Source organism: Drosophila tropicalis, unplaced genomic scaffold, assembly GCF_018151085.1.
Source record: "Drosophila tropicalis isolate 14030-0801.00 unplaced genomic scaffold, ASM1815108v1 contig_4, whole genome shotgun sequence".
Classification (NCBI taxonomy): Eukaryota; Metazoa; Arthropoda; class Insecta; order Diptera; family Drosophilidae; genus Drosophila; species Drosophila tropicalis.
The window spans coordinates 1,065,546-1,085,543 of NW_027172862.1; the positions used below are offsets into that span (position 1 = coordinate 1,065,546).

Genomic DNA, 19,998 nt, shown 5'->3' on the forward strand with positions numbered 1-19,998 from the left:
AAAAAAATATTAATAATTGTTTGTCTCTTTTGACTTGAGGAAGTGAAAAATAAAATAAATCAATTGAAATACCCAAAAGGGCCTTAAAATGTTGTTCCGAGTCGTGTAAACAGACGTCAAATCTCCAAATATTACAATATTTTGAAGGCAGTTTTCGATGTGAAAGCGAAATAGATCGTTACCGAAAATAGAATTCGAAACAGTTTACAATTTTTTTAAGACTTTTCTTTCAAGTCAATTGCCTTTGTCAAGAAATCGATTTGTATTTTAGTTTCACACAGTGGGGTCCATCGAGGAACAGTGGGCCAAACTGATAATGAAATAAAATCTTTACTTGTTTCCTTTCTGCCTTTGCATTTCACTGACTACCAAAAATTTTGTAAGTTTCAAGTACTTCTTGTGGATAGGATGAGATTGCCATAAGATTTAGCACAAAGGCGGATCTAAGACTGTAAAATGGGGGAAATTCGACCCTTAAAGTATGCAATAAGCCCAGGAATGTGTCTTTTGAAGCATTCAAAGAACTAGTGGAATTTATATATAACAATATTTAAAGCAAACATTGTTGATGGAGTCTTTTTATAACAATCAATAGCATTTTGCACATTGCATACTTTAAGGGGCAAATTTCCCCCATTTTACAGCTCTAGATCCGCCTATGTTCTGGATCCGAAATGGGACTATACTTGGTTTTATGACTTGAACGTCTTGAAATTGTGTCATTACTCGAAAATCAAATATATCCCCTTCGAAAATGGTTTTAAAACATCTTTTAGGTTGTTAATTTTCACATAATTAGCTATGTCGGAATATATCCAACTGGAGATCAGTCCAGTCAAAGGTAAGGACTCTACTTCGAAACTAATGTGCTCGAGCACAGGCCAGGATCGGTTCTGCACATATTTTGTGGGCGCTCCATTTGCAATGAGGCCAGACTATGGGAACTCTAGGGCCGATTCCAATTCGCTCTTCTAGAGGATGTCATCACTTCCAACGGCTGGTAGTAAAAAAAGAAGGATTTGGTCAACGGTGCGGATGAAAACGGAGCACAGGGACGCGTCTCCACTCATATCTACCTATATATCTTAACACATTAACAAATAGTCTGGTTTTGTAACTGATATTACCAAGTGAAGGACTCTGAGACAAGGAGGAGAGAGAGAGAGAGAGAGAATAAGAGAGAATTCTAGAGAAAGATTACTTGTTAAGGCCTTCGTCTTGTGGTTTTCCCAACGGTCATCGATCTAAGCATGCAACTAAAGTTGAATTAACAAAGAAAGATTAACCTCAGAATACACAGACATCTGGATTCATATGGTCCTTAAGATCCTGCTCAATGAATATCAATGGGTATTAGAACCAGTCAACATTTAACAGAGTTCAAACCAGGATATCGCAGGCCCTTAAGACCAATTAGTTTTTATAATTTTTTAAATATTCTTTTGTTAAATTTCCCAAATTTAATTCGGTCCTGAAGAATCTTTAATCAATTTTGCATATGAAAACTATTTTTTTAAACTTTAAATTTGTTTTTTTTTTTATCTTAATGGATAATAGTTTAGAAATTATTTAATAAATAAATAAATAATGTTTTATTTGTTTTAAATTAATGAAAAATTGCGTAGATAAATAAAAGCCTAAAAAATAATTAAAAAAAAAAAGTGGAGGAAAATAGGAAATGGTTTTCTACACATATAAATATATATAGGATCTGTTCGATTCTGTGGGGTTTGGGATTAATTTAAACTAATTCACAAAAATAAAAATGATTCATCGTAAGGAGCACTTTGTTTGACTTATTCTATGGGTACATTTTTTAGACTTAGACTAGATTATATTCGGTATAGAAGATTGGGTCAAGATTAGAGAACTATAGCATCATCCTGCTGATATTGCTTGTTCTTGCGTCGACGATTTGATTTGATTTTACTCAGGACACTGTACGCCTGCTGGATCTCGATGAATCGTTGATGGGCCTGGGCACGGAGTGCCTCATCCTTGACCTTATCGGGATGATTCTCCTTGGACAGGCGACGATAGGCAGCAGTTATCTCTGCCTGCGATGCTGTGGCACTGACGCCCAGGACCTTGTATGAATTGCGTTCACCATCGACATCCATGCTCTCGAAGACCTCCTTCCATGTCTCGTACCAGCCATGATGCTGGGCATAATTGTAGGTATCATGGAGGGCCTGCTTCAAGTCTGTCCACCAGGCAGAGGCCAGGAAATTGTGAATCGCCTCGTGGATGGGCACCTCGCCACCATCCTCATCCGAAATGGTGCCATTGAAGTAGATGAACGAGCCCCAGAGTGAGCAATAGACCAGAATGGCAGCTGTTAGCTTCACCGAACGTTCGCCAACTCCACGTCGACGCGGTGGAGTGCGTCGCCATTGCTTCGAGAGGGCATCAAAGACGAGGGCAGAGACCAAAGCGGTGAGTAGCAGTGAATAGGTCTCATCGTAGATGAAATAACGTGATGGATAGGCCATGAGTCCGGCCAACAGACAGTGCCACCAAACACCCTGCTCCCGTCCAATATTACCCACAGTCCACACGCCCAGGGATATGGCCACGGGTATCGACCAATGCAGCACACTCAGATCTAATCCCCACACCAGGGTCTGTGGTATGGCCATGCTGCAGATCTGGCCAAATAGATAGCCAATCATCACCTGGCCCACAAAACGCTTCGATGAGTATGGCGGCTTCTGATATGCCTGCAACCGGGCCACAAACGACTGGACGAACTGCGGATCCTCATTGGCATCGCGCACATATTCGGGAATCAGAAAGATCTCTCCAATCCAGCCGATGCCCATGTAGCCACCCAAGGTGCACCACCAGATGAAGGCATGGCGATCACGATGCAGATAAAGATGATGCAATCCGAAGATGCCACCAAACAGCCAAAGGAAATAGGCCACAACAACAGATTTCTGTTCGGGCATCGAGTTGGCTTCCCTCTGATTAGATCTGACGTGTCCCTTACGTGGAGCTGTTTTACCTGTTGCTGCTGCTGATTCCAGTGGTTCGACTTTTGATCCACTTATTGGTGAAGAGTCAGCGGTTTCTTTGGCTTTGGCCTTTGCATTGGCATTTGTTGAAATTGTTTGTTTGGTTCCCATAGTTCTAAGAAAAAAGTAAATAAAACAATAATAATACACACAAACAACAATTAAACGCTTCTATTACATTTTTTTCAATTGAATTCTGTACAATTTCTTTTAACGCAGTTGAAAAAATGTCGCTGCGCGCACGCTCAGTGGTTCAGTTGTTTTTGTTGTTGTTGTAGTTGCTGTTCCCGTTACGCTTCTGAACTTTCTCTTTTCACATATTTGATTCACTGCACGCAGGCACCAAGAAAAAAAATAATCACAACAACAACAGCAACACAAACCCACCAAGAAGAAGAAAAATAATAAATTTTAAAACACTTTAGTTACGCTTTACCTTGACTTGCAGATAAGACTGCAAAATAAATTGAAACAAATCCAATTGGATTTCTATTGTAGAAATTGAACCTGTTGCGCTTCTCGTTTCAACTGTGTTTGAGTTGCTCCCTCGTGAATGGGTACGCGCTCTTTAAAATGAGTAACAGTGCTGCCAGATCGGGCCACATGTCCATCAACTATATTCGATAGTCGATAAATTATATATATATATATATCGATAAGTGAGCACGTTAAATTTAAATTGCATTTAATTTTTGAGAGTAATGAATATGTAATTATAATTTCTATATTATGTTTACTTGAGAACTTAAAATCGAGCATATTTAATCTAAACAATTAAAATTCAACCAAGAAATCATGTTGAATACTTTAAATATTTATATTTCCAAACTTATACACATAATTTTTTCATTCAATTTATTTTTTATATTCGTTTCGGCTTAATATGTCTACATTTAAATGTATTTGTATGTATATATATATATATATTTTGACACAATATTTTGTTGTTACAATATAGAAAAAAAAAAATTGTCCAGCAAATTGATTAAAGTTTCAATTTGAGCGAAAAACTTATCAACTAAAAATGTTATGAGACGAGTTTTAATACTTTCGTTGGGTTAATAAATAGGATGCAGAAAAAAAGAATTTCTCTTAGTGGCTAGTAAAATGATGAGTGTAGTTCATGGTTCCCAGGGCATTTGGTCCCTTGCCCACCCTGGGAGGTAGCCGCAGTTTAGTTGTTCTTCTTCTTGGGCTTCTTTGGGTTGCGGGAGCGGGACTTGGCCTTGCACAGCGGGCAAATGGGGGGCATTGCGATGGATTTGCTGATGACAGGAGAGACACGACTTCATCGGCGGCGGCTGCTGGCGGAGATTCACATTGAAATCGGAACGGAAAGACGGATGATGTCCAATGCCAATAGATGGCGTTTGCTGCAAACGATTTGTGGGTGGCGGAGGTGGAGGCGGAGCCGAGAAATCGCCTTTGCCCAAACGAACGGCAGCCGCCGCCGCAGCTGCAGCAGCAGCAGCAGCGGCTGCTCCACCTGGAGGTGGTGCGGGTGGCATAAATGCGTGTCCACCGGGTCCACCGCCGGCTCCAGGACCACCGCCGCCGCCACCACCATTACCACCGCCGGCACTGTTTGCAGAGCTGCCACCACAAGCACCGCTTCCGCCAGCACCTCCTCCCCCACCAGCACCGCCGGAGCCGCCAGTCGGAGGCAGTGTTGTAACCGTGGCCTCCGGCATCAAAGGATGACGCGGATGCGGGCGGGCCAGGGATGTGGGCTGATTTACCGAAGCGGCTGCAGCCGCCGCAGCTGCTGCCGCCGATTGGGCAGCCACCTTGAGAAAATTGGTCTGAAAACGGTCCTTGGAAATGGGGCTGCCCTCCTCTTCATGTAGATCCCTCAGTGGACTCAGGCCCAAGTAGTCTCGGCGCATATGATCGATTTGATATTTGAGGGCCAAGTATTCCTCATACACCCGATTAGCCATGTCGAAGGAACGTGTTTGATTCTCCTTTGTCTGCTTGATGATGTTTTCCATGTCATTGATGTCAGCATGTATCTGGCGCAGCTCCTCCACATGCGACATTTTCTCCTCCAGCAAATGTTCCATCTCCTTGCGATACTCTTCCAGGCACTTCTCCTCATCGTCGCTCAACTTTACCTCCTTGATGATGCGTACCTTGAGCTTCTCCAGAGTAAGCGTCTTGTCGCGTATGTCCTTAATGGCTTCTAGCTTGGCATAATAGTGGCGCTCATTGGAGCTGGATATCTCGCTGGTGGCCATTTTCACCCCCTTACACTGACCGCGCGTTGTGTACTTGTAATTCCTCTGTCTCTGTCTGGATCCACTTCAACTCAGATTTGTCCACACTCCAGGGGGGCATTCACGGTGCAATTTGACGGTTTTGCGGTGTAGTTGGCTTTTGCTTAGGCATTCACTGGTGCACTGTGTTTGCGTTTATTGTTGCCTTGATCATTTTTCGTTGTGATTGTGATTTTCTTAAATGTTTTGATTTTTATTTTTGTTTCTGCCCTTAAATCCTGAAAATTTTTTCTGTTATACGAAAAATATATGCTGTATTGCTTTCTCTTTCAGACACACACAAAAATGTTGATTACAATAGGTTTGCTCGATATTGTCGATTACGATAACTTTGCTCCGATAATATAGATTACGATAACTTTGCTCCAATAATGCCGATTACGATAATTTTGCTCCGATAAGATCGACTACGATAACTTTAGCTTTTATCGCCAGAGGTGTGCAAAAAAACATCGATGTTTTTCCCACCTCTAGCAGCTAGCAAAAGCAAAATAAAACGTGAGCGAAGCCACCAAAAAGCAGCTAATAAAATTAAATAATATTTATTAATGTAATAACGAAACGCCTAGGCAAAGGTAGAAGCAGCGACGAAACAGCAGGAGTGCGGGAGAACTATAACAGAAGCAGCAAACAGCAATAACACAAGACAACAACAAAGACGCAAAGTATGAGCTGAGGAGTGGGGGGTGCAAAATCCAACTGCAGACAATAAAAAAAAATAATAAAAACACACACACATACACCCATACACAAGCACACCAAATTCAACAACAGAATTCAAATTGGAATTCACATTCGACATTGTTTATCTCTGGAGCAAGGATCTAGGACAAAGAAGCAATCACGGCGTCGCAGTTGCAGCATTTCTTTTACACTACCAACAACAACAACATTAAAAACACAAGCAGTAGCAGCAACAATAACAGCAACAACAACAACATGAGCACAGTGTTTATAAACTCACGCAAAAGCCCAAATGTCCTGAAAAAACAAGGCACCGACCAGTGGGTCAAATTAAATGTGGGTGGCACCTACTTTCTGACCACCAAAACAACACTGTCCCGTGACCCAAATTCATTTCTATCCCGTCTCATACAAGAGGATTGTGATTTAATATCAGATCGGGTGAGTATTTACATATATATAGTAAAAAAACAAAAACAATTAGCTTAGAATTTGATTTAATGCTTTTATCATTATCATAAATCGCTTATGTATGTATATACATATATAAATATGTATCTAAATGTAATTATCTATAGTCTATGTAGGTCACTTGGAAGAGTCTGCTGGTGAAGTGTTTTCATATACAGATTTATATAGAGGAAAATATATGCAAGTCTGTGTATATACACATTTGTTTATACATACATCAATTTTTTTGGCAGATCTTGTTACCGACGAAATCAGATACATGTTGCATAGCATAGAAGGCGGAGGAGGTGCAGACGCGATTGGGACTGCCAATCAGCAAGAATTCCAATTTCAAATAAATATATATTTTAAACAGATCAGGATCAGATTAGCTTGGATTCATTTAGATCCAATTTCAAAAATGATTCATTTTTAATATTTATCAGCTGCTAAAAAATTTGCACATTTTGTAGAAATTAACTTAATTTAGTAGCATATTTTGTACCACTGTGCTGGTGGATAACTAATTAATCGCTTCAATGTCACTTATCCATAGAGAAAGATCTGTTACTAATTGATTAAGCAAATCCAACAAACGAATCGGTCTGTCCATCATCTATCTAATGCTTGTCCCAAAACTAGTTAGTTACTTTCTCTCTATCTCTTTCTATCTCGCTCTGTGTCACTATGATGTTCTATATACGAATTTGGTATAAAAAATATTTGAAATGCAGGTCAGGCAGCAGCAGAGCACAGATATTGTGTTACGTTGTCCTCTTGCTCTCTCCCTCGCTCTCTTATGTTGTTGTGCCTCTTTCTGGGGCAACCCAAATGCATGTTGCAACACACAAATGCACACACACACACACACACACACAGGGACAGCGAACTAGTTTACTGTGACAGCGAGTCCTTGGAATTGCGTGGGCGGCTTTTGTTTTTGGTGGGGCAAGGAGGAGTAACAAGAGCCAGGCATATTTCTTGTTATAAAACAAAAGAAAAACAACACAAAATAAATAAAACCAAAACAAAAAATTTAGAGAAATTCCTCAATATACATACATATGTACATATGTATGTACATAGTTATATATGTATATATTTTATATATATTAAACAAAACGAGAATTCCTCAACACATATGGGATTATAATTTTATTTGAGATAAACAAATATCGACAGAAATGCTACCTTACCCGGACTGCCCCATGCCATGTTTGCCTCTTTACAAATTCCCAATGACACCCCCAAAACGTTGTCCTCCTCCTTTCAGCACTCAGTCCCCCCCTTCTTCTCACGCTCTCTCTCTCTCTCTCTCTCTCTCTGTCTCTCTTGTTATGCCAGCACAAAATTGTTTTCAATAATAAAAAGTTTTTGCACTTTTCTTTACCCTCCAACCAAAACAAAACAAAAATTTAGGGTATATTAGAATTATTCGATCAAATAATCAATGGGAAATGTTACTAAAAAGAAAGTCGGTTATAAAGATTAAATTTTAGGATTATTTTCCATTTATAACTTGGACGTTTCAATGACATTTGATACCAAAAATGAACTAAATTTTGAATTTGAACGGTTTGACTTTTTAAGGTTTTCTATGTTGAGTATTTTCTAAATAATTTTACATTTTCAAAGCTTACGGAACTCATTTTAATCAAAGCGAATCAAATTAGTTTTATTCATTAATGAAATTTAAGTTTATATAAACAAAATAGTTAAATATAAACAATTAATATGCAATCAAAAGGCAATTGTTTAGATATCAGATTAGATTTAGATTTTAATTTATGGCATGCCTAATTAGTCCAATTTTCATAACCAAATTGAAATTAAATATTTTAAATTGTTTTTTACAGTAAACCCAATTAGTCTAAATTTTGTTTTTCACTGTCCATTTAAGTTTTAGTTTATTTTGGCAAATAATATTTCAAGAGAAATAGAAAAGTTAGTGAATAAAATTCGTTGGGTATTTACAATTTCGTTGCTTAAAAGCAAATAGCTCTTCCGGTTAATGGTTTTGTTTTATTGTTGTGCGCCCGCGCCTTTGTTATTGATTAAGTTTGTGTGTGTGTGTGTGTGTGTGTGTGTGTGTGTGTGTGTGTGTGTGCGCTCAGCAATTAAGGCTAGGCCCATGTCTTGCTCCCCTCGTCCCCAAAAAAAAAAAAAAAACCAACCCAAAACCGACATCCCCACCAACCCCATACTCACCCCCATTCCCATCTAGTTTAGCTAGCTACAATAATAGCAAACAAAGCACCAACTGGTGGCTGGTGGCCCGTCATTCACCTGCAACAGCAGAAGCAGCAGCAAAAGCAGTCTGTCTGATGATGATTTGATTTGATTTAAATGTTTTGCATTTTGCCTACCTACAATTTTTGAGTGACACATAAATGACACATTTCCTATCAATCAATTTACTAATTGCTAGAAACACAAGAAAACCCACTTTCATGCTCCATCTCTGCTTTATCTCTCCCATATACACACAGGATGAGACTGGCGCCTATCTGATTGACAGAGATCCTAAATATTTTGCTCCTGTGCTCAATTATCTAAGACATGGCAAACTTGTGCTCGATGGCGTCTCCGAAGAGGGTGTCCTTGAAGAGGCTGAATTCTATAATGTCACACAGCTGATAGCTCTGCTCAAAGAGTGCATCAGTCACAGGGATCAGGTGAGTTGTTCAACCATCCCCACAATCATAATCTATTTTGGGTGGCAGAAATTCTGACTATTAAAATGCAATTACAATACAATTAGTTAGATAGTGAAATAAAGGCTACCAGAATCGGTGCCGCTTATCTTCTCGGAATGAATTATTTTTAGCCTCTAGTATGTATATTACGGTCGTCGGTGGCACTCTCCCGCCCCCAAGCACTAACTCTCCTAATGGCCGTGAAGTTCCACAATTATCTCCTACGTCATAATAAAATTTGATAAGTCCGGGGTAAATTGTGATAGAAAGAGAGGGGCAAGGGCGGGCTACTTTCGTAACGTTTCCCTTGGGTGCGTATAGATAATTTCACTCAGACACAGGTGTTTCTAATTATTCTAGGGGGAAAGTTTGTTATTGTTGTCCTCAATTGAATGAACCAAGTTAAAGGAAATTGAATGAACCTAGTACTGCTAAAGGTCCTTTATAGAATATGATATCCATAACAAATACCGATTGTTATCCTTAATTGATACCTCTTATCCCTATTGCTGCAGCGTCCTCATGCCGATAAGAAGCGAGTGTATCGTGTTTTACAATGCCGTGAACAGGAACTGACTCAGGTGAGCAATACATAACAAATCTAAAAACTCAATGATTAAACATTCCATCTCTATCTTTAGATGATCTCAACACTGTCGGATGGCTGGCGTTTTGAGCAGTTAATCACTGTTGGCATGCAATACTCCACTTATAGTCCATTTGAAAATAACGAGTTCCTTTGCGTGGTATCCAAAGAATGTGGATCGACAGCCGGTCGGGAATTGGAGCTAAATGATCGGGCCAAAGTCCTGCAGCAAAAGGGATCGCGAATGTAAGCCAGCAAATTGCTCTGTTTAGAGTGTCCTGTCTGTCTATATGCAAGTGTGTCTGAGTGTGTCTGTGTGAAGCAAATACATCAAGAAATGAATATAACTATGTGGTAGAAAGCAAAACGCACAATTTAACCATAAATAGTTTACTTTAGTATATAGAGAACTGCAATTTTAAATGCGCTGCATTTGTGTGTGTGTGTCTTCTCTGTGTGTGTGAGCAAATTATATTTAAGTATTATTTTATATTGATATGTTAATTTATATACTTTTTTCTATCTAATTGCAGTCTGGGAATATAAACATTTGCATATATCTCCTTATCCTTGTATCCTTCAACCCTTCCTCTCCATTCTACATGCTACAACAATTACAACAACATCATCCATACACAACAACAACATAAAATCGGATATGAAACTCTATAATCAAAGTATATAACAGTCAGTCAGTCAGTCAATCAATCAATTAATTGAATTTCAAATTTTATATTCAAGAAAAGAAAAACTAAAAACAAAACAAACCAAAAAAAAGGCATATTCATAATGTTATCGGTGATATAGCAGCAAAAAAATTTAAAAAAATCGGTATTATACTCAATTTTAATTCGTATTCCAATGCCAAGACTTCTTTCATTCTATGTATGTATGTCTCTTCATTTGATTTCAATTCAATTACTTGTTGTTCTTGTTTTGTCATCAATTTTGTGGTTTTTCAATTGATGGAAAATCACAAGACATTTGCATCTTAAGATAAACAAGTTTTGAAACGTTTTTATAGACAATTATACAGTTTAGAAAGCTCTTTTTAGCTACAATTAAACGAGATCTTTTGAAACTTACTGATCAATTTTATGATCCGATGAGATATGTATATATATATATATATATCTAAAATATATATGAAATCAGTTGAAACATTTGAAAGCGTTAAGATTTCACACATTGAACACGGAATACGAATCGGAATTGAGTATAATCTTCCATTATGTTTTGATTTGATGATTTGTTCATTTCAATCAAATTTCATTTCCATACAAGAGACCAAGTTAACAAATTTCTATGCTATGCGTGTGTGTGTGTGTCTAGAGTGTGTGTGTGTATGTGCGCCTGAGTGTGTATGAATGTTGCAAAAGAAGAATAAACATAAGTACAATACATAAATGAATTGAAATGCTTTGTTGACTCAATAAAAACGAAAGAGACGACGTTATTAAAAAGAAAGAGAGAGAGAATGTTAGATAAAGAGCGAAAGAGACGTAATGAGAGTAAGCAAGAAAGATGTATTACATGGGATATTTATCTGGTTCTTCCTTTTTGTCAAAAGGGAAGAGGCACACAACAAATAAACAAACAACAATAGAGCACAAAAAGCACCAACAATAAAACAAAAAACAAAACAGGATAGCTCAAAAAATAACACAATAATATATTTAACAACAAGAAAGGCAACAAAAAAACTGAAAATGTTTTAAGTGAAATGTCAAAACTATAAACACCGCCAGCATTGTACTGTTCGTTTATTTATTTAAATAATTATACTAACTAACACAATATCTATGTACATACACAGTCGATCACTAGATACGACTTAACGAGCTATGTATACCTTTTAAGGACACAAGGAACGTCATCAAAGCGAAAGACCCTTCATAGATCATAGAGCAAGTATAGTAATTTAATTGTCATATAAAGCCATGGTCCTATCTAATGATCAACTGTGTATATATGTACATATACATATATATAGACATATATTATGAACCAATCTATATGTATATTTGTATATTTATATATACGCTAACAACAAAGTTTAAGTATTTTATTGTAAAATGCCATTAAAACAACAACCAGCAACAACAATAACAATAACAACAACAGCAACTGCAGTAACAACAATAAAATAATGTTCTAGTTAATAGTTAATAACAGGCAATATATATATATATATATATATATATATATATGTACATGTATCGGATAAATGGTCTATAGTTCGAATTTGTGGGTAATTCAATTACAACTTTCATAGGCTTAAGCTCAATTCCTTTTTTAAAAGTTAACAAAGAATCTTAAATTAAATTATTTGTGTAAACCAGCTTGATATTATTGACATAAGTTTAATCACTTTTCCTTGTATTGTTTACAAGAAGAAGCTTTTGAATATTTATTTTGATTATTTTTACTATAACTTGCAGTTTTGAAACAAAATCAAAAAAAAAAAAAGCTTAGTTTGTTCGGATTTTTGAATTGTTTTCATTCGTTTGCCAAGAAAGTTTTGACGGAATTACCCATTGTCCCCCTCTAAATAAACGAGTAAATTTAAAAAGCCTTTAGCCTATACATACATACATATATATACATATATTTGCCTTCATCCGTGTACTACCCTAAAACTGAAAAACAAGCAATGTTTGTCTAGAGAATGAACTCATTAATCAAAGAGAGGCCTCTGTTTGGCGTTTAAGAAAAGATAATGGATAATATTAACGATGAACAATTACGTTAAATGCTGATCATGATGATAATGAAATCATTTCTTTTTAAAGCAATTTACTTTCTTTAAACTAAGTTCGAGCTGCATTTACATATATAATTGATATATAGAAAGAGAAACAAAAGCATAGGCACATCTATCATTCTAATTATATATCTATATAGAGATCAAAAGCAGCCTTCGTTGTGTGTGTGTGCATGTGTGTGTGTGTGTGTGTGCATGTGTGTGTGTGTGTGTGTGTAGCGCCCTTGAGCTTTATTTAAAAATTGTAAAGAAATAAAACAAAAATATATTGAATCACGACTGAATTTATGTGAACTTGCACTCAAAAACGAAAAAAAAAAAAAAAAAAAAAAAAAAAACAACAACTAAAAACTAAAATCCGGCGACGTTTTGTGCAGCAAAATAATAAATTAAATAATAAATAAAATAAAAATATGCATATAAATTATATATGCTTGATATGATAAGTCTATGAATGTATATAATTTTAAAATAGCAACTAATTTATACACACATACACAATAACTAAAACTAAAAACAAATTAAGAATTCAAAATGATTAAAAAAAGGAGGAATTAAAAATTAACAAATCACAGAACGTCGCCACCTACTCGTACCCATTTTTTGTAACCATTTTGAATTATTTTATTATACATACATAAAAAACAAAAACCAAACAAAATAATTTATATGTATGTATGTACCATACACATACATACAAACAAATATAAATAAAATAGTAAACAACAACAAATAAGAAACAATTGTAACGCTTATAAAGTTCATTTTTTTTCTGGGCCGCCGCAGATCTCCCCACCCTGTGCATGTGTCTGTGTGTGCGTGTGTATATGTGTGTGTGTGTGTAGTAGGGCTGTTGGGGGGGAGAATTAGGCCCGGCTAAAGCAGACTTAAGAGCAAAATAATAATAAAAAATAAAAACCCTTTACAATTATCTTGTAGTTATACCAGAGAGCAGACATTAAAAGAAGCAAATGAAATAAACTGAACAATAAACTGTTTTATGTACATTGTTCAGATGCAAAAAAAAAAAAAAAAACGATAATAAAACAAAAACACTAATTGCAAAATGTTACAGATCCCGCAAGCAAACATTATGCTAAATATGTATGCATATACATATGTGTATATACATACCTGTATCTGTACTTAAATAATTCACAAATTATAAATAAACCATTAAACATAAATCTACATAACACATACACGAGCTGATACTGATCAGGAATCGCATTATTTCTGGCCCCACCCCCTTTTTCCTTTGGATTTCAAACCGTCGTAATAGGGGAGAACAAATGACAGACTGTTTGCTGCGTTTTGCACAGTGTATTTTGTAAATCCCCCGATTTAAGTCGCTTCGCTAACGCGATTTGAGCTCTGTTAACGCAATTTTGAGCTGTGTGGTTTGTGTCTGGGCTAACTCAGAAATCCCTCAGCTATTTTATGGGGGACTCCCCTGGGAAATGTTTCACAAAGGAAATTCACCTTTTTTTATTGGATTTTTTTTACCATTTTTTCCAGCACATATTTTGGTCAATCTCTAACCGATTTTGAAATGCTATATCACAACTTGATCAATCATCTCTGTACGGAGGTGGGCTCCCCATAGCATTTGCTCATTCTGGCACTGATTTGCTGGCACAATCGATATCATTAGCCTTTTTGCAGATTTTTGTTTGTCTAGAGATGCGGGATGCCAGTATTCTTTCTTCGTGAATCGATAATAATTGGAACTTAATTGTAATAGGAAGAAAAATGGAAATTATGTACCTGAAAATCCTTGATAGCTCAGCTTGCCTCATGTCAGAAAAGTCCATTCTTTATTTAACTACTGAATTGTCCTTATTCTTTAAAAGACTCTCTAAAAATTTGTAAATAAAAAATAGTCCTATTATTCAAAGTTTTTCAAAGAGTTTGTTAAAGTTTGTCGACTTGGCAAAAGAACATAAGTACAGTAGAATACGGTTATAACGATTCCACTTATAACGTTTATCCAGTTGTGACGACTAAAGTTCGATGAGTGTTTGGTTGGTCCCAATACAAACTAATATGAAAGAGCCTTCGGTTAGTACTGTCGGTCGTTGGTCCCTTGAGCGTCGTTATAAGGGGATTCTACTGTATTTACATTATTTTTAGTCCACGATTCAAAAAAACGATAAATGTTTAGTTAATGTTTCAAAATATCAAGGAAAATAGAAGTCATTTAGGTTAAGAAAAGTATCAACCAGCTCACAAGGCTCAAAAAGGATTCGTATGATCTGAAAAAAATGTCTACTCTACTTGTTAAATATTTCCTCAATCCGCATATCCAGGCAACAGGCGAGTGTTGGTAGGGATCAAAGAGTCTTCTTCAAAATATCCTTGGGAGAGGGCAGCACAAGATAAAGATTGATATATATATATTTCGATACTTAACCTTTTAAGCCAGGAAGAAATTAAGCATACGATTTGTTTTTTGTTTTAGAATTTTTATTTATAATTTATGGGTTTTTTGTATTTTTTTTATGTTTTTTTCTTTTGTTTGTGTTTCTGTTTTTCTTTTTTTGTTTGTTTCTTTTTGTATACATGTAATTTATATATATAGATATACATACATATCTATAAATATGCATAATTCATTCTGATGCCACAACTTCTTAATGCCCGTGGTTCATTCAGTAAATTGTTCATCATTTCATTACTTTTCTTGCCATTCGTTTCGATTCTTTTCGTTTGTTTCTCTCTGCCATCATGTAAGTTAGTAGTACACTTAAAAAAAAAACATGTGTTATATATGCCAGCGCTTTTTGTGTTATATATGTTTTATATATAGATTATTATTATTATTATTAATATTATTATAATTACTATTATTATTTTGTTGTTGTTGTTGTTGTTGTTGTGGTATATTTCGTATTGTTGTTGCTTGATACTTTTGCAATTTTCATTTTCATGCACAACATTTTGTTGACCACATTTAACTTTTTTTTGTTCATTATATTTTTTTGTTTTTGCTTCTCTTCCCTTTTCTTTTTTTTTTTTTTTTCTTTGTATTGATTATGAATAATTGAAAAAAAATGTACAATTAGTGTTGCTCTTTCTATATATGTTTGTTGTGTGTGTGTGTGTGTGTGTGTGTGTTTGTATGGGTGGGTATTTTGTATGATTTTTCTTTTCTTTTTTAAGTTGTGCAATTTATGTGTTCATTTTTTGTTGGTTTTATTAACTAATATGTAAGAGTTTCTTTAACTTTGTTTTTGTTTTTTATAAATTCGGACTTTTAAAGTGTTCGAAATTACAGATATTCCATATATATGCTAAATATATATATATATATATATATATATATTATTATTATGCCTAGAAAAATCTAATTAAAATCAAAATCAAATGTGAAAAACAACAGAAAAAAAAAACAACACCTGGACTCTTTTCAGGGATTCGTGTGTGTGTGTGTGTGTAAGAAGTTGAAAGTGTATATGTGTGTGTTTAGCCAAAAGTCTTTTAAAAATGCAACTGCATATTAGTTAGAGAGAGACAGACAGATTTAAAAAAAAAAAAAAGATTTTAAATAAACTTTTTTGTATTTTCAATTTATATTGAATCCCAGCAAAAGGCATCTATATTTAGGGATCAGTAGATCCAGATCGGACGACTATATGGTATCTTGGATCTTTGTTTTAGATATCTATCTGAGAGGAGAAGAAACTTTAATTTTTCTCTCCGATCCGCAACAAAATGCAAATTGCTAGGGTATTCAAAAGTCGGCACAGCCGATATTAAGCCCAGCCCTCAATTTGAAAGAGTTCTTCTTTTTTTTTAAACTCTTTTTTTTTTTTTTTTGGAGGGCGGTTTTTTTTTTTAAATATTTTTTTTTTTCTTTGTTCTTTCCTTTGTCGCTATACATTTAATTTTAAAAATTTAAATTTTGTAGTTAATCACAGATTTTTGTTTTTGTTTTCTTTTTTTTCATCTTTTCTTTCTTTTTTTTTTTTTTTCTTTAATTTTTTTTTTTTTTTTTTTTTTTTTGTTACCGAAAAAAGTTAAATCAATAAACAGCAAAGTTTCGAAATGTATTTTTGGTTTATACAATTAATTTACATATATAGAAGTTTGTTTTTTGTTGTGTGTGTGTGTGTTTTTTTTTTTTTTTTTTTTTTTTTTAATAATTTTGACTAATAATTTTCAATTATCTAATTGTTTTTTCCTTCTTGTTTTGTTTGTTAATTTTGTTTTCTTTTCTTTTTGTGATATGCGTTGCATTTTCATGATCAATTTTCTTCTTCTATCAAATTTGGAAAGGATACATTGTGCATATGTATGGATGGGGAAGTGTCTCTCTGTGTGTGTGTGTGTGTGTGTGTGTGTGTGTGTGTGCATGGTTTTGGGATGAAATTTTTGATATACTTAAAGTTCACTTTCATTTTCAATTATTTCTAAGAATATTTTGAATTTATGAACTTTTTTTTTTTTTTTTTTTTTTTTTTTTTTTTTAGAGCTATCAACTACTTTTAAATTTGCTTGAGAAAATGACACATACATATGCAATATACATACATACATATATATTGGAACCCTGATTTATTTGGCATCTCATCTTGTTTCTTTTTCCATATATACTTAGAGAATAGAAATGCAATCGAATCGATATGAATTTTTTTTCATTTGTAGATGTAAAAATTTTTGCACTAAATTCTAAATTTTAGTTTTTTTTTGTTAAATGGTTTCACCGACAACAGTTAAGATCTTATACACAACTGAATTATTATAGTCTTAATCAAATCAAATGTCTTATCGATTGGCATCAAGGGAAGAGAGGGAGACAGAGAGGGTGTTGTTGTTGTTGTTAGTTTGTTAACTGAACCTGAATCGATATTGAGTTTATATATACATATGTAAATTAGCTGATATATATTCCCCCCACGCTTACATTTGTATGTATAAATTTTCATTTCTCTCTTTAAATTTTTGATTTTCACTTCTTTTGGCCATGCTAAATAGATATTTTTAGGGGGCTGGATGAATGGGGGGAGGGGGGTGTGGCGTTGGTGGTTTAAATATTACTTACAGCTTCTTTTTTGCTCTCTGCATTGGACATTTGTGTGTGTGTGTTTGTGTGTGTGTGTGTCAAAAAGAGAAACCAAAGAAAAAAGTAAAATGTTAAATAAATTTTGAGTTTGCTTTATTTTTGTTGCAGTTGTTTTTGTTTTTGTTGTTGTTGTTGTTGTAGTGTAAAGATATAATTTTGAATAAAACATTTAATTAATTAATTAAATATATATATATGTATATATAGAGATATATAGAAACAATTGATGTACAAAAAATAATACAAAAAAGTTTTCTTTGCTTTCACAGTTCGTTTTTTCTTCATTTCAGTTTTTTTTTTTTTTTTTTTGTTTTTCTTTATTTAATTAAATTTCTTTCATTTTTTTTTTTTTTTTTTTTTTTTTTTTAAACTTTTTGTAAGACCTAAACATAAATTTTGAGTAAAATTAAGGAACAGCCAAAACAAGAATTTTGTACAAAGAAAATCCGAAAATTTTTCATTTTTCTTTTTTAGATCACAGTTTGTTTGCATTATTTTTCGTAAGACAAAAACTAAAAAAAAAACACAAAAAAAAAAAAAAACAAACATATATATATATAATCAATTGTAAGTAAGCCAAAAGTTTGTTTTTGTTGTTGTTGTTGTTGTATATTGTGTTGCAGTTAAAACTAAAAGACGAAGAAAAAAAAAACAACAAAAAAAATAAAGTAAAATAAAATAAACGTGTTAATATTTAAACATATATATATGTATGTATGTATTGTAAATATATATATATTTTTATTTCGTATTGTAAGGAGAGAGAAAATTACTGCCAAATGTTGTTGTTGTTGTTGTTGCTCAAGATCAAGAACAAGTTCAAGTTAATCCAAATTATTATTATCAATTGGCAGTAATTTGTTGTTTGTTGTGTTTAATAAATTAATAATGTTTTTTTTTTTTTTTTTTTTTTGTTTAAAAACTAGAAAAACGCTTAAAATCAAGTTTCTTTTTATACTACATATATACACATACATATATATATACATACATATATATATATATATATATGTATGTGTGTGTGTCTGTATATAATTTTGTTTTCATTTCTAACTTTCTGTTTAAAGAGTAGATAAGAGAAAGAGAGAGAGAGAGAGCGCGAGGAGAGATGGAGAATGAGAGTGTAGAGAAAATGCTTGAGACTTAATCTATCTCCTCCCTCCTCCACCCTCGACTTCCTATTGTTTTTCACACCACACCCTTTTACTTTTACCCTTCTTCTTACCCATACCATTTTCGTTTCGTTCTATAATAAAAATTGGATGGAATATGGATATCTTCTATCTGTATATATGTATATGTATGTATTTATGTATGTCTCTATCTGTCTTTATCTATTCACTTTTTGGTGTGTTATGAATAGCATGGCACAAAGAATACTACAGATAGTTGAATAATATTATTAAAAGAAAGTCTGCAACCAAATTCAAAGAAAGTTAAACGCCCCGATTAAACTATTTGCTTTGCTTGTTCATTATAATTGTGTCTCACTGTTGTAATCAACTCTCAAATCTAAGAAGAAAAGTTGTCTAGTTTTCATTTTCTCTTCTTGTTATGGAATCAAAATATATATGTATATACATATATCAACTTAGCTGCCATTCGAATGATCGAGTGATCAAGGAGAAAGGAATAGAACCAAAAGATACCTTATATATGTAGGTATGTAGTACATACGGATTGGGTGTGCGTGTGTGTGTGTGTGGGGGGGGATATATGTGTATATATATTGTATATGGTAAGTCCGGTTTAGTGTTTGATATGCCCATTACACATTGATTTCACTGGCAATATACACATATATATGTATATACGAAGACTTTTTGTCGGCTTAGATATATATATATATATGTATATATATTTTTGTATATGTGTCTTTGTGTGTGTGTGTGTGTGTGTGTTTGTTTTATAAATCTTTTCTTTTCTTTTTTTCCTGAGACATATTTTTTGTTTGTAACATTTTACAAATTGTTTGACACATTTTTATTGTTGTTTTTTTTTTTTATTTTTTGTGCAAATAACAATTTGTTTTTTCTTTTAAATTTGTTTTGTCTTGTTTTGCACTTTGATTTTGCTTTTGTTCCCAACAAAAAAACGAAAAAAAAAAAACAAATAGACCGAAAAATCGTTAGATTACATTAAGATGTTTGCTTTTGCTTTTGTTTTTGTTTATATATATATATATATGTATATATATATGTGTGGGTTTATATCTACATCAGAGTTTGGCAGTTTGGCAAACTTTTCTATTTCCATTTTCCATTTGTTTTTCTTCTTTAGTTCTTTTCCTGCCTTTCGGTTTTCAAATTTTTGACCTGCAATTAACGTTCACTTGGATTTTTATTTCTTTGTTTTTTTTTTCGTATCTTAACTTTTTTTTTTTTTTTTTTTTTTTTTTATAGTTATTTTTTTGTAATTTCAGAACATTTGTACTTCGCTGGTGAAAAATCACTGAGTTAC

At 33.9% G+C, this 19,998-nt stretch overlaps 3 protein-coding genes across 5 annotated transcripts; 1 reads left to right on the plus strand and 2 right to left on the minus strand.

The window, feature by feature from the left end:
- Positions 1–1,565: 1,565 nt before the first annotated feature.
- wus (TM2 and DnaJ domain-containing protein wurst) lies at positions 1,566–3,591 on the minus strand. Of its 2 annotated transcripts, none has more exons than XM_068285091.1 (2): positions 3,454–3,591; positions 1,566–3,132 (listed from the first exon to the last, which is right to left on the minus strand). In XM_068285091.1, exon 2 carries the CDS (start codon positions 3,126–3,128, stop codon positions 1,863–1,865), a length of 1,266 nt encoding a protein of 421 aa, XP_068141192.1. In that variant the 5' UTR covers positions 3,129–3,132; positions 3,454–3,591; the 3' UTR covers positions 1,566–1,862. The 2 variants fall into 2 exon arrangements, with proteins under 2 accessions (XP_068141192.1, XP_068141193.1); XM_068285092.1 differs by lacking the exon at positions 3,454–3,591 and adding an exon at positions 3,196–3,353.
- Positions 3,592–3,855: 264 nt separating this feature from the next.
- Positions 3,856–5,581, minus strand: LOC137573204 (zinc finger C4H2 domain-containing protein). Its single transcript, XM_068285075.1, is given in 2 exon segments — positions 3,856–4,263; positions 4,265–5,581. Coding segments are annotated over 2 exon segments (1,062 nt in total). The 5' UTR covers positions 5,255–5,581; the 3' UTR covers positions 3,856–4,191.
- A 132-nt stretch (positions 5,582–5,713) lies between these two features.
- inc (BTB/POZ domain-containing protein inc) lies at positions 5,714–11,399 on the plus strand. Of its 2 annotated transcripts, XM_068285186.1 has the most exons (6): positions 5,714–5,791; positions 5,863–6,418; positions 8,917–9,102; positions 9,639–9,704; positions 9,765–9,955; positions 10,243–11,399. In XM_068285186.1, the coding sequence occupies exons 2-6, from the start codon at positions 6,233–6,235 to the stop codon at positions 10,253–10,255; spliced, it is 642 nt and encodes a 213-aa protein (XP_068141287.1). In that variant the 5' UTR covers positions 5,714–5,791; positions 5,863–6,232; the 3' UTR covers positions 10,256–11,399. The 2 variants fall into 2 exon arrangements, with proteins under 2 accessions (XP_068141287.1, XP_068141286.1); XM_068285185.1 differs by having other exon boundaries at positions 5,753–6,418.
- Positions 11,400–19,998: the final 8,599 nt, after the last annotated feature.

Excerpts from the sequence above, each read along its gene's own strand:
- inc (XM_068285186.1), top strand. The coding sequence starts at position 6,233 with ATGAGCACAGTGTTTATAAACTCACGCAAAAGCCCAAATGTCCTGAAA. Across the intron at positions 9,103-9,638 it reads GCATCAGTCACAGGGATCAG|CGTCCTCATGCCGATAAGAA; the intron begins GTGAGTTGTTCA and ends CTATTGCTGCAG. Across the intron at positions 9,705-9,764 it reads GTGAACAGGAACTGACTCAG|ATGATCTCAACACTGTCGGA; the intron begins GTGAGCAATACA and ends CTCTATCTTTAG.
- wus (XM_068285091.1), bottom strand. The coding sequence starts at position 3,128 with ATGGGAACCAAACAAACAATTTCAACAAATGCCAATGCAAAGGCCAAA.